We start from the raw sequence: 14,551 nt of genomic DNA on the forward strand, positions 1-14,551 counted from the left end.
CGGTTGACTACAGCTTGCTGCATTAAATTGAGAGACTTTTCTTTCCATGTGGTCGGTATAAGCGATATGCCGTTGTTCCTTTCAGAACGAATTCCTTGCTTTTCCCTGGAATAAAGAAATCTGAGTCCGCAGCTACCAGATGTTGTTTCCTCACTTGCCGTTTCTGTCCTTGCAGGGTAGCTGTGGCTGCCCACGCGCTGTATTTATGGGCAGGCAGATTTGATCTCCACAGGGCTGCCCTTTGGACCATCAGCTCGTGCGTTTCCGTTTCAGATACAGCAGCCTCCAATCGGTGACCGGTTGTTTTTGTATGAAACACGTATCGACGGGCAGTGAATAAACACCGTTCGTACAGTGTAAAGCGTGTTTCTTTGAGCCTCGTTACGTTGGCACATCCTTTCATTCGAGATACTTAAATGTGACTTAAACGTGTCGCTTTTATTTGCTTTTCACTCGTGCTCTGATTGCTGAACTGGTTTTACAGTGTAAATCACGGCACGCAGCCCTCGTTCACCAGCACGTGCAATGCAAAAACTCGGTGAAAATAAATGTAGGAAAGTTTTCGGCTTCTGTCACAGTGAGCGCAGGGCCGGGCCGGGGCGGGGCGGGGCGCGGCGGCTGATGCAAGGCGGCGGAAGCGCGGGGCGGCCGCTTCCGGAGCGCTGCGGCAGCGCGGCCATGGCGGGGGAGGTGCTGGGCAGGACGGCGGCGCTCGCGCTGGGTGAGGCGCGGGGCAGGGCGGGCGCTGCGGCCCCTGAGGACCCGGGGAGCGGAGGGGGGCGGGCAGGGCCGGCCCCGGGTGGCCCTGAGTGGCCCCGGGTGGCCGCTCGGCCCTCGCCGCGGGCAGGAGATGGCGGCGGCCGCGCCCCGCCGGGGCCTCGCGGGACGGATCCGGGCCCTGAGGCCGGGCCGGGGGCGGCCGGGGGGCAGCGGGGAGAGCGCGGGAGGGGCCCTGTGGTGTCTGTGTGTGTGTCTGTGTGTGTCTGTGTGTGTGTCTGTCTGTCTGTGTGTGTCTGTGTGTCTGTCTATCTGTCTGTCTGTGTGCTGCCTGCCCTTAACGGGCACCTCGGTCCTCCGCAGGACTCGAGGTTGTTCCGCACGACCTGAGTAAGAAGGACAGAGCAGCAGCAAGGCGTCGCTTTTTCCTCCAAGAGAATGAGAATTCTCTAAGGAGAGCGCTGCCAGTATCGGTTCTGCTGCGTTTCTGGCTCGGTTGTGCGAGGGTAGCGAGGAGGAGTGGAGCGTGTGTGTGTGCACGTATGGATGTGCGTGTGGGTGGTTACACGCCAGTTCATACCTGCATGGTTATGCACACACAGGCATGTAGCTGTGTATTTGTATTTACATGCGGGGCCCAGCCTGCAGCCCTGGCGGCTCCCCCTGCCCGCCTGCTGAGGTGGGAGGGGAGGAGAAGGCTGAGGGGTGCTCTGAGCACAGGACGGGAATGCTGATGTGGGAAGCAGGGGTTCTGTAATGGCCGAGCAGTCAGACACAAGTTCAGTGTGTCCTGATCCATGGAAATCGAAACCAAACTGCATTACAGAAGAAGATTCACGTTTTATCGGTCAGGGTGTGGAGTGGGAGCACCTGGTAGGGGCAGTGGCTGTCATGGAAGGCTCTGGGCCATGCAGGTCTTGTCCCCTGGCCTGTGCGTCAGTTCAGGCAGCAAAAAAAATAAAAAAGAAAAGAGAAGTGTCTTCTGTTCTTTTTAATTTGTGACTCATTTCTTGGCTATGTGTGAGCCAAATGCTGGCTTGACTTGTCTGACTTTTCCCAGCTTATTATCTGCCTGCTTGCCTAGAAGTTATGTCCGAAGAAGGCTGCTTCCTTCTTGGCTCCTCAGCCGGGGACTTGCAAGGGTTCGGTACTTTGGGAGCCCTTAAGGCCTCAACATAATGCGTTTTTTGCATGGAATGATTTTTAACACAGAAAATATTGACTGACTCTTACTTCACTTGCAACCAAGTGATTGTTTCTGAAGGTTTATCACTGCTGATAACCATGAAGATTTTATATTTTTTGCGTGTGTACAGTTTCTTCCCGTGTATTTCCACTGTTGATACTTTTGAGTAATTGCCTGTATTTGCTGTGTCTTACAGAGGAGCTGTATGTGTCCGAACGAGAGGGCAGTGATTCCACTGGCGATGGGACACAGAAGAAACCATTCAAAACTGTCTTAAAGGTAAGTGCAGAGAACCTGCTGATCTGAAGCGTGTGAACTGCTTTAGGTCAGGTGATTGGCTGTATTTTTCTAAATGTAAATTTTATAGCTGTTGTTGCAGCTCTGACCAAAATGTCAGAAGCAGACTGCCTGCTCAGTCCCTTTAGCAGGATTACTTTCATTCACCTGTGGTGTTGTTGATTCTGTTTTGTTTTTTTTTTCCCTCCTTGCTTTTCAGGCTTTGATGACAGCAGGAAAGGAACCGTTTCCTACTATTTACGTGGATTCACAAAAGGAAAATGAGGTGCTGTAACACCTTCCAACAGGAATTATTTTAATACTCTTTTGTGCAAAGGGACACAAATGTAATCTTCTGTCTTCTGCTCTCTCCTTGGTTTGGTTTAGAGATGGGCCATTATTTCAAAGTCACAGATGAAAAATGTCAAAAAACTGTGGCACAGGGAACAAATGAAGAATGAGGCTAAGGAGAAGAAAGAGGTAGGTTGTGGACGGTGCCAAGCTGGAGGAAGCATTCCTCGTTTCTTTTCCAAAAACATTAAGCAGTGCTGGTGTTGTTTCCCACACCCCATAAACCTTTAGTTTATTCTTCATCTGTGTCATATGTTTTACATTCGTTATTTACAGCTTATCTTTGCTTAGATTAGGACAAGCAATGACTGGAACTGTGTGAGGGTGAATGATGGCAATCTATTGCCTTCAGACTTTGGGGAAAAATGAGAAATGCTTCTGTGCATTGTTTCTCATCCTGGTCTTACATCAGGGCAGGCCAAACCCCAGCGGGGTAACAACAAGGCTTTTTATGACGTCTGTCTGTAAGTGTACATTATAGTCCCCAGTAATTATAAAGAGTGAGACCTTATAAAGCCTGGCCACAGTTATTTAATACTTACTTTTTCCCCTAAACCAGGCAGAAGATCTCTTGAGAAGAGAGAAGAACCTGGAGGAAGCTAAGAAAGTTGTTATCAAGAATGATCCCAGTCTTCCAGAGCCAAAATGTGTGAGTAGGATCCAGTGCCTGGTTTCCAGCATGTTGTCTGCACAAAGGCTGTGTCTCTGCGTTGTGGTTCTGACAGCTGTTGAAGGCCACTGTCCAGTTGCTGTAACTACATGTGTATTTGTTTTTCTGGTTATCTGTATACCCGAGAAAAACCAAAATCTATATATTAATGCACTCAGTGGGTGTCTAAACCTCCTCAGTTCATGCATCAGACTTTTCTCTGTCAGAGTTTGCTGGCAGATACCATATGGAAACCGTTTGGAAATGTTTGTGAGTTTTGCTTTGGTTGGTTATTGTCGTGGTGGAGGATGAAGAGACCCTGCTGGTCAGAGGACATAATTTAAGTCACTGGCACACACATAGCAGTTCTTATGTGGCTGTTTGTAGAGTCCTGCTGGATCTGGTCCTGCAGTCCTTAACGTAGTAGGCAGATGTGTGCTGCTGTGTGGTGGGGTTTTTTGGACAGTTTCTATGTAGAGTGCGGAAAATGGATCTGATCAGAGCAAGGCACTCTTGTGGTTCCCCTTTGTGAAAGGGGCAGCCAGGCCCAGCTGGGTTTAAATCCTTGTCACTTTCAAACCAGCACATGCTGTTAGTGTTTAGCTGCCTGAAGCATGTCATATGCACTTGTGCTCAAAGTAATTGTGTGGAAAATACCGTCTAAATGGTGAGTTACATTTCTATTTTTGATTGTTTTTATTCTCTGCTTTACAGGTAAAGATCTGTGCTCTGGAGGCTTATAGAGGCAAGAGAGTAAAGATTTTTGGCTGGATTCACAGGTTACGTAGGCAAGGTAAGCCACAGGCACTTAAAGCTTATTGAACCTATGCAGGGAGATGGAACAAACCGAGCAACTATCAACATTTGGACATTTAATGAATCGGACAGCATCTAGTCTGAAATTTTTAGTTCATCACTTAGATTTGGTGTGTCACAGTGATCAACACAACACTAACAAATTCTGTACGATGTATGAGGGTGTAGACGTTTCTTAGTCAAAAACTTTTTAGATGTTTGATTTGGAGGCCAGTCCTATAGAATTTCTTCAAAAGACTCATTTCTTACACTAATCCTAGAGACTGAGGAGCTAGCTAGCATCTGCTTGTAGTGAAATCAGTGAGCGAGAATTTTCTTTAAAGTTTCGTAAAGTAACATAACTTCTTTTAGCAGTTGAAAAAGTAATACTTGCTTTCAAACTAAGTGGTATTCTAGTTAGAATATCTGAGTTGGAAGGGACCCCCAGGGATCATCGAGTCCAACTCCTGGGTCCCCAAAGGACCACCCAAAAAAAAAAAAAAAAAAAAAAAACCACAATAGGTAATGTGTCTGAGTGAGTTGTCCAAACACTTCTTGGACTCTGGTTCGCAAGGTGGCATTCGCTGGGGAGTGACAGACTTAAGCAAAACTTCTAGTACAAAGCCTGAAATCCACAGGCTGCTTTCTGTGTTCTTCTGCCAAACAACTCTGGAAGCGCATGGCAAAGCTGAGTCTGACCGCACAGAGAGCACTTGTTCAGATTTTCACTGGAGGACTTGACCGAGCAGTTATGGATCAGGATATCGTGAGCATTTTATGGAAAATCAGTGTTTTAATCAGATGCCTTGTGGAGATGTGGGTAGAGGCGATGTCACTTTATCCACATCAGGCATACAGGGGGTCTGTGGCGCCCCTGGACCAGAGCCTGCCTGAGGTCACGGCATGGCAGTGCAGTCCCAGCTGTGCTGAGCTCGGAGCAAGCAGTGCTCTTGATGTTTCTATGATCGAGCTAATGCTTCAGTGTTTTCTTGGAACATCGTTGCTTTTTTTTTTTTTTTTCTTTAATGGAAAGATGTGATCATGGTCCTTCGTTAATAGTCTGCATGTCAGGGGGAAATGTTTCTTGCGGGTGGGTCTGTTCAGATGGATCAGGTGAACACATCTGAGTCTGTATTTTTTTTTCTTCTCTTTCCTACCAGGAAAAAATCTCATGTTCGTTGTTTTGAGAGATGGCACAGGTTTTCTTCAGTGTGTCCTTTCAGATGATCTGGTAAGTTGTGATGATTTAGTTCTGTTCCCTCATTAAATAAATGAGGTGTTCATGCTTCGTCTGTCTTTTATGTAAACAATAGGAAGTTCCCCTAAATGTACTGATTATGTTGTATTTTGGTTAAATTCTGTCTCCTGATGCTAGAGTTCTTTATCAACGTGAGAGCTCGTTATCTCATCTGTGTCTCCAATAGGAGATGTAGATAGGAAAACCAAAAATTAAAAATTACCATAACTATGTCTCTTTCTTTTTTTCTCTGTAGTGTCAGTGTTACAACGGGCTAATTCTCTCCACAGAGAGCAGTGTTGCAGTGTATGGTGTGCTGAACCTTGTTCCTGAAGGCAAGCAGGTAGGGAGCTGGGTAGTGCTGTGTGTTTTGGTCCTCTTTTTCAACAGTTTATCACTTTCCTGATGAGAGGAAAAGCAGAAGTGGAAATAATTATTGAATGATTTCGGGGTAATTTGTTTTAGGAAAAAGAACAAACACCCCAAGGTTGCTGCTGTCACCCACATTTTGTTGTGTGCCATGGGAACTGTATGGCTCTTACTTAACGTCTGCCTGAAACAATTTTCCCCTGATACGTCACATCGATACTTCCTAGAATATAACAGTGGAAAACTATATTAAATAAATAGTTTTATTTTCCTTAACAGGGGTAGTTAATGAGGGGTAATTAATAAATGTTGCTGTTTGGAAGATGGATCGAGTATAGAGTTAGAGCTAATGCCATGTTAAGTAGATATGCTATAAGGCATGGCCCATAAAAAGGGTTCAGACTGAAGACAGCAAAGAAGCTTCCCAGTTTACCCCTTCCTTTAGGTAGATATTCATAATTGTCATTGACTATGCAGTGAGAACTGGTTCTCTCTATGGATCAGCGCTCTATTGCCTGGTGTATCGAGTGCGCTGACTCCAGGAAGACAAGAGAAGAAATATATCCGAACAAAATCACAATTTGAAGTGATGTTAAATTGCTTCAAGCAACGTTTCTGAGATGTGGTAGACAATCCCTGAGCAAAGTAGTTCCCTCACTGTGGCTGCCAGCAGGGTGTAAAATAAGGTCAAATGTTAACCTTTTGTGGAGCTTTGTAGAGAATTCAGTTAGCTTTTAAGTAGAGTTCTGTTGGCCATTACCAGCGTGTTTTGCTAACGGAACTTGGATAAGCTCAATGGTTCTAGTTTTCCCTGTTACTCGGGTCCTATCCCCAAGAGATCTTCCAACGGTTACAGAGCCAAGCTCAGTGAAACACGAGTCCATTGCCCCGTGTGTTTGCCTATCAGCAGTTAGTATCGTTTCCTTTTCTTCACAGCCTCTACTACTGTGAAGTCTAAAAACAAGCCCAGGTAAACAGGGATCAAACGCTTCTTTTAAACAGCTTTCATGCAATTTGGTAACTAAATTACTCATTTGTGACTGCTCAGAATGTTTTGTACACTGAAAACACTTCAGTTTGGTGTCTCATCACAGCAATGGAATGCTTTTAGTGCACGAAATCATCATAAAATCTGTTAACTAGACTTTGTAAATCGGCAATTATACCGTGAAAGTGCTGTGAATAGAAAAAGCAGGACCGAAGCCTGCTGTGACCCACACGGGGGAGCTGGTGAGGCCGGCAGTGCAGGCAGCCAGGATGGAGCCCTGGCACCTCAGCTTGCTTGTCGCAGCAGGTAGCAGAGGGGACCTGGCCAGCACGAACCTGCTGTTTTCATGTCACGGTGAAATGCTGCCGGCTGGAAAGGTGGCTCAGACATCCCTAACAGATGAGCTCACAAGTACCTGCAGTGAGCTAGCTCTTCCTCTGGCATAACCTAAGTGACTTTTGGCAGTTAGCCACCAGCATGGAAGGGGAATGTGGCCCAAACAGTAGGAAGAACAAAATCCATTGAATGTCACACTGCAGTCTTGCCCAAGTGTGTTTATGAACATCACCAAAGAGATTACACAGTCAGCGAGGACCCTTCTCTTTTTGTGACCTTTGTGCAGAATTTTTCTTATAGCCAACTGAAGTCTCTTTTTCCTACAACGTAAGACATTTGTCCTTTTGTTCCATTTCTTCTGTAACCGCCCATGAAATCACTGAAAGTGGCAAGTAGTTTTCTTCTGTTCAGCTTTCTGTTCTTCCAGCTGAATAAACCCAACTGTCTCTGGTATGTTACGTTTCAACAGAACACATCTGGAAGCCTCTCATTATTTGACAATAGTACTCAGTCCCATTCACATCGAGTCTGACAGGCTTCTGGTGCGTTACAAATGGCATTTTCAAGGGTGGTGTCACTGGGTTACAAGGCAGTTACTGATAATACTGCAATTAGAAGGATTTTAGTATCTTTTGTTTAAGCTAGTCTGACATCTCTGCCACAGTGCCAGATGGGGACATCCAGGGAGTGAAAAGCAGACTTCTGAAAGTTTTGTTTCCCTTTTAAATTGGCAGGCTCCAGGAGGCCACGAGCTGAACTGCGATTACTGGGAGCTTATAGGGCTGGCCCCAGCAGGAGGGGCTGACAATCTCCTCAATGAGGATTCGGAGGTTGACGTGCAGCTTAACAACAGGCACATGATGATTCGAGGCGAGAATATGTCCAAAATCTTCAAGGTGCGCTCCATGGTAGTACAGGCCTTCAGGGATCACTTCTTTGCCAATGGATATTATGAAGTAAGTATATTTGCCCTTGTTGGTAAATGACTACTTTAATTTCCTTACTTCAAGGCTATCTTTTTCCAGGAAAACCTGTGCAGACTTTCTGATTGACTTGAAATGTTGGGGGGAAAAAAATCTGTTTCTTAGGAAACTATTATGTGATCGCTTTCGTGGGCATAGATCTCAAAGTTGTGGAGACATTTCTGAGGTAAGCGTTACAGCATGATTCACAAACAGCCTGCGTACCTCCTTTCGGGGTGCTGAAGGATATCAGGAAGAAGTTCTTGCAGCCATAGGTAGGAAAGTTTTGTAGGTGGTTTTCTGGAAGAATGTGCCTTACATCACTGCTATAACACGTTGTCATCGTTGTCCTTAATTCTTCACTCAAGTAATGGCTCTCCTGTTCTTTAACAGGTCACACCGCCAACTTTAGTCCAGACGCAGGTGGAAGGAGGTTCAACCTTATTCAAGCTGGATTATTTTGGAGAAGAGGCATACCTAACGCAATCATCCCAGCTCTATCTGGAGACCTGCATTCCAGCATTAGGAGATGTTTTCTGTGTTGCTCAGTCATACAGAGCTGAGCAATCCAGGACACGCAGACACTTGGCAGAGTACGGAGAGAGTATACTTCTCTATTGTTTGTGTAGAAGGGAATTCTTAAAACAAGGGGAGTAGCCAGTGGTTGGATGACAACATACAGTGAAAAGGCAGCATAATGCTGCTGTGGAACAGCTGGTCGAAAGTGTACTTGGAGGTAACTCCTTGTATCAGGGAACGTCCAGCTGGTCATATTTGATGTTCAGTGAAGGGAGATTTGTGCAAAACAGAGCTGATACGGTTTTAGGAAGCTTTGTGTTTTTAGAATATACACTTCATACTGCTGCTTTCCTTCCTTTTTTTTTTTATTTTAAGAACCTTATTTCCTTTGCAGTGTAGAAGTGGGAGAGTTGAAAAACAGGACAAAAGTGGGTTTTGTGTTTTTTCTTAAGAGAATTTTTTTCATAGCTATAGATTTGTTGTGTGGTTTTGTAACGTCGTGACCTGTTTTTTCAGGTACACTCATATTGAAGCTGAATGTCCCTTTATAACTTTTGAGGATTTGTTGGACCGTCTGGAGAACTTGGTGTGTGATGTAGTTGACAGAGTCTTGGCATCACCTGCATCAAGCTTACTGTTTGAGCTCAACCCGGTAAGCAGCAGTGTGGGGCAGTCTTGGGCAGACAAGGTCTGATCTTTACCTTTCCTGATGACCATGTTCACCTGGGAAAGACAGGGCATGGCAATGAGCTCTGCTTACTTAAGTAAGAATATTAAATGACATCAAAGAGTGAAAATGCTGTGAGGCTGGTAATGATTCTTCCAGGAGCTGTGGGGCTGCAGAGGAAGAAGTTATCTGCTAGTAAAGTCTAGGAGCCAGCAGCGTGCTGGGATTTATCGTAAGACGTGCTGTACCCGTAGAATAAAAACTTCTATCCTAGAGCTCATAAAATTGATCAGCTGGTACTTGCAGATAGAGCGTAAGGGAGCAATGAGACAACCCTGGCGTTTTATTCCCTGTGCTGGAAGGTGCAGCTCTATAAAGCTGTCTTCCTTTGCTAGAGACCCTTTGTCTCCTGCTGCCTTTGCATAGAAAGTCAGTAGTCTCAAAGGCATCTTATCGCCTTCACGAGCTTTTCTCTCAGAGCACGTATAGACCCTCTCATCCCTGTTATTTTGACCTGTTTTCCTGATGAGTACTGGAAGGTTCCATTTTCAGTTTGAACTGAGATGGGCAGGAGGTCCAAAGCAACAGAAGCACAACCTGCCCTGTGGACGTGTCACAAAGGCAAATTCTGCAGCAGTCTGATGCACAAAGAAGCAAAAATGTTCTTTTGTGGCACTGTGTGTGGAATGTCTGCAAACTTCAGTCTGAAGCACCTACGTGTGTAGTGAATTCATACAGAAAAGGAAAATGCTTCCTCTCTTCTCTTCTGCTGTCGTTTTCAGCATCTGTTCTGTGAACTGCACGGAACTTGGAAGATGGTTTTGTTGGGCTCCAGCTTTTCAGTACTTCTGAACTTTTTAAGTAATAGTTGATACACTACCTGCAAAGGGTAACATGTACGTGCCGAGTGTGGAAGTGGACTTGCTGATCGACTGGAAAAATAAATCTTTAAAAATGATACCCTTCTAAGCATTTTGATGTCTACTCTTATTTACAGGGCTTCAAGCCTCCCAAACGTCCTTTCCGAAGAATGAACTATGCTGAAGCAATTGAGTGGTTAAAGGAACATGACGTGAAGAAGGAAGATGGTACTTATTATGAGTTTGGGGAAGTAAGTCTTTTCTGAGTCTCCTTAGAAATTAAAACCAAAATGCCACAGTCCTCCACTAAGGGTTTGAGAGTCCCTTAAAGAACAATGCATTTGGACCATGATCCTATTTTGGGGAAGAGGAAATGAAGCTTTTCAGTGTGTGTTAGTTGTTTGGAAAGTTTGCTTCAGGTTTAAGGTTTGCCTAGTTTCCTGTGTGAAATGTCGCGTAGACTGTTAAACAGGTTTTTTTCTGACCTGTATGTTTTTGAATATAAACATAGTTTCTTCTTCTAAGATGTTTGTTTTAAAAATGTAGATACGTCAGGATGAATGCTTAGATATGTGTGGTCTGAAAGTGTCTTTGTGTCTTGCCTGATGTGTTGTGGGTCTTGAGGTTTTGGAGTGTTCTTGGTTTTAAATATTAATAGAGCTCTCTTTACCCCTAGGATATTCCTGAAGCTCCTGAGAGACTGATGACAGACTCCATTAATGAGCCAATCTTGCTGTGCCGATTTCCTGCAGAGATAAAGTCTTTCTATATGCAGCGCTGTCATGACGATTCCCGTCTTACTGAATCTGTAAGTTGGTGTTTTACATCGTGTTACAGCCTTCTAAATAGAATGCGAGTGTCTCTGTGAATGAGCATAAAATGAATGAGTACTATAGGAAAACCTTGGAGAATTCATACCAGAATTTGTCTGGGGCCTTTCGTGGCGTCACTTGTTGATACTGTAAAATGAAATGAAGCAACACTGAAGTGCTTAAAAAATGTCACTAGATCACAGTGAACATGCTTTTCATTGACCTCTGGTTAGTGCTAGTCTAATGACAATATTTCTGTGACTTTTTGGAGGCTGTATTATTTAAAAACCAGCTGTCTGGCAGCCAGGAAGAGTGCTGGTTGTTGGGAATGCTACTGTTTTTGTGGTTTAACAGTTCAGCGTCACCAAGAGTGTTAAAGACTAAGTCAGAGATCCTAGTCAGCTGGTTTCTTCCATATCTAAAACTTCCATGTATAAACCATATATTGCCTTCCCTCCTTGTGTCATGGAGAGTTAAAAATATGTGGTAAAACATATTGTAAGGTTGGGCTTCATCTTTTGAGGGCAGCTTAACTGTAACAGTTTGATCTCATGTTGTGTGTTGTAGGTTGATGTGTTGATGCCTAATGTCGGTGAAATTGTTGGAGGCTCCATGCGTATTTGGGACAGTGAGGAGCTACTGGAAGGCTATAAGAGAGAGGGCATTGACCCCACGCCGTATTACTGGTACACCGATCAGGTATGTAAAACAGATTCAGTGTGCTGCTTGTCAGACATTTGAATTCTCTTAAACTGCTTCTGAGATGATGCAGTCTAAATTGCATACATTTTCCATGACCAAAAGTAGATGGTCATTTAATCACTGGCAAAATGCAACGGATAATAGTTTCCATTCTGTTAAATTGCTTTTGTTTTCTGCAGTGCATGCTGCCCATACCAGATCACCTTCATTAAAGTGGTCTGTGCAGGTATATTCCTCTTGTAATGTCTGCCATAGTGTGCTACCTTTGTGAAGCCCTTGTCAGATAAAGATGGGTTGGTCTTTCCAGACTGGAATAGCTAGCTCTGTAAGGAGAAGAGAAAAGGATGAGGTTGGAGAGGAAAAAATAAATAAGTCATTACGACCTCATCTTTCAGCTTCCATTTTTCTCTTCTAGTCCTTACATTGCCCCAGGGAACAAAACACAAATACCTTCTCTGAGGAGAGCATAGTCTGTATTCCTCCTCATTCGTTCAGAACGTGGTTTGGTTTTGTTTTTGTCTTAACAAATGAATGGTTAATATCTTCTGTGATTTTAATTTCACAGAGAAAATATGGTACCTGTCCTCACGGTGGATATGGTTTGGGATTAGAGCGGTTCCTGACCTGGATTCTGAATAGGCATCATATCAGAGATGTCTGTCTCTATCCACGCTTTGTCCAGCGCTGCAAACCATAGCCATCCTTGTGATAAACTCCTAGGAAATCAAGCAACTGATGCTTGGAAAAGAATGATACACTCTACTATGGCCCGTCTGAGAACAAGACTTACTGCAAGCTGTTGTTCATATATTCATTAATTTGGTGTGTGAGAAAACCATTTTTTAAGGAAAACGCTACTGATTAACTGGAAGAAGCCTTATAAAAATAATGTTAGGTGCATTTATGCTCTCATGTCAACATAAAACAAAAATCCTAAGCTGGTGTTTTAGATTTTTTTTCTCTTGTGGTTTCTTTTGAAGAAATCGGTTCAAGCTTTTTAAATTCCCAAATCCTGACCGCTGAGAGTGGTATGAAGAAATGTCTCTAAATAGCTCAACAAAATATAAAGATGGAGAATAATTGTGCTGTGCTTTTTTTTTAAGCTTACTGCTTTTAATGGAAGTTCTGTTTGAGTTTATTCAGTTATAAGCTATGTAGTATCAAGCACTAAATTCTACTGAAAGATTTTTTCTCCCAAATTATTTACTATTAATTCTATTAACTAAAAATGGTAAGACTGATTGTGGGGTATGCTTTGATACTTTTTCCTGATGCCCATGGATTGAGTGCTACAGTGGGACCATGAACTCCCAGCATAAGCTGAATTACAGTAGGAGAGGATGTGCTTAGAGACACTGGAGTGTTTGTGGTGCCTTTGAAACGAAGGTTATTCCATCTATTTCAAACAAGAAATGACTAACCGAAGACCCAAAGAATCTGTAACTTTGAAGTATAATTGGGTTTCAGCATTGTGTGCTGACTGAATTACTGTCCTCTCTTGAACTGTAATTCGAGCAGTGCTTTCCCACTTCGTGCTAAAGGATGTTTTCACGGTAGAACAGTTTCCTTGCTAGCTTGGTGTACTCTTGTCCTGCTGCATCTTAGCAGACTTTCTGGCTGTATTCAGGCTATCAAATAGAATTAAGTAAGTATTTAATGTGTTGAATCATCTGCATCCTTTTTAGCCATAAATGTGAGCCTGTTTACTAGGAAGATGAAAATCTGTAGGTGCATTACTGGCTACTTGCACCGAGACATTATTTGGATTTGCCATTCATGTTGAGCTGTGCGATATCCATATTTTTGTAATAAAAGGCTTTTTCCTTCGTCTTGCATGTTAAATATACAAGCTGGTCTAAATCGGCAACCAATAAATTATGTCAACGCAAGTTGGTGTGCAGGACAGTAGTTCTTGACCTGTGATGTCTGTTTCTTTACCTTCACTTGGCCTTTATAGCTTACTTGCTTAATATATTCTGTCCTGGTAGAGACAATAATGGGGAAAAGCAGGAAAAGTAAATCTTCAAGTGTGGTGGGTACATGTTCTTAAAAAAAAGAAGACTTTAATAGGTATTCAGCTTGAAGAAGCCATGTGGGGTTTTTTTCATAGTTTGGATAGACTTTCTGGGATACTTAGTAGAAGTATTATCCTGAGAATAGATGAGAGATGTGGTGCTGGATAACTAGCTGCAGAGGCAGCACCTCCAGTGGGAGTGGGCTTGGACTTCTGCTTGCTGTGGTCGCTGAGGCATCTGACGGTGCTCATCCTGGGCTTGCCAAAGTGGGGCCGGGTTTGTAAGTGTGCTCTTTGAAGAGGATGAATGAAAGGTTCTCTAAGAAATGAGCGGTGCTAGGATGGTTTTTCTTATCCACACCTCTTCGAATTCACAGCTTTCACTGACTTTCCCAGTCTTTTCATGGGCTAGTCTTTTTCTGACAGAAAATGACAACAGATTTTAAGAGCTGCTTCTCACATTTGCCCTGTTCTTGTTATTTGTGTCTTTGTTCTTTGTCTGAACTTAGCAATTAAATTATTCTCTGAAGTAGCTGTAAAGGCATTGTCAACCATAAGTTTCTTGTGATTTGGGGTATTTGTTGCAATGTGTTACGTATGTAAGCTAGAGGAAGAAGGGAAATATGAACAAGCTTGACTGCAAGAAAACAAAAGGGATTTCTTACTCCTAAACATGTGACAATGCATTAACAGTGAGCTGTAGGAAAAGTCACCCCATTCAAATGTTGAACATGCTGCCAAATAGTAAGCCTACCCCTTGGGCTTTTATTGTTTGTGGTGTTCGTTTTGATTCTTTTCTTGTTTGATTTTACAACTGCTCTTGTGCCGAGATGCTCGAGGCTTCTGTGATGCAGGGTGTGTAGAAATTTGTGAGCATATAAGGAGTTTTATCAACGTCTAACAAAATCCTTCAACTGGCTGTGGTGATAAGGGAAGAGAAAGGTTGGGAAAAGACACTGCTAGGTAAATTCTTGTTGGCAGGGCAGTTTTCTGTCCCTTAAAGCGGAAGGGATGAGCTGCTCTGTCAAGGTTAAAAGCCTTAAAATATCCGGGGTGCTGCCAGGGGAAGGTCGAAGGGCTTGCAGGGAGCTCGTGGCAGAGGCAGCCCGGA

At 43.7% G+C, this 14,551-nt stretch overlaps 1 protein-coding gene across 1 annotated transcript; it reads left to right on the forward strand.

The window, feature by feature from the left end:
• The first annotated feature begins 652 nt into the window (after positions 1–652).
• NARS1 (asparaginyl-tRNA synthetase 1) lies at positions 653–13,315 on the forward strand. The gene is made up of 15 exons (XM_084304360.1): positions 653–721; positions 2,100–2,182; positions 2,400–2,465; positions 2,567–2,659; positions 3,090–3,179; positions 3,894–3,972; positions 5,135–5,205; positions 5,468–5,554; positions 7,639–7,860; positions 8,260–8,459; positions 8,902–9,037; positions 10,050–10,163; positions 10,589–10,720; positions 11,292–11,423; positions 11,992–13,315. Exons 1-15 carry the CDS (start codon positions 679–681, stop codon positions 12,121–12,123), a joined length of 1,680 nt encoding a protein of 559 aa, XP_084160486.1. The 5' UTR covers positions 653–678; the 3' UTR covers positions 12,124–13,315.
• Positions 13,316–14,551: the final 1,236 nt, after the last annotated feature.

Source organism: Netta rufina (assembly GCF_964035555.1).
Source record: "Netta rufina genome assembly, chromosome: W".
Classification (NCBI taxonomy): domain Eukaryota; kingdom Metazoa; phylum Chordata; class Aves; order Anseriformes; family Anatidae; genus Netta; species Netta rufina.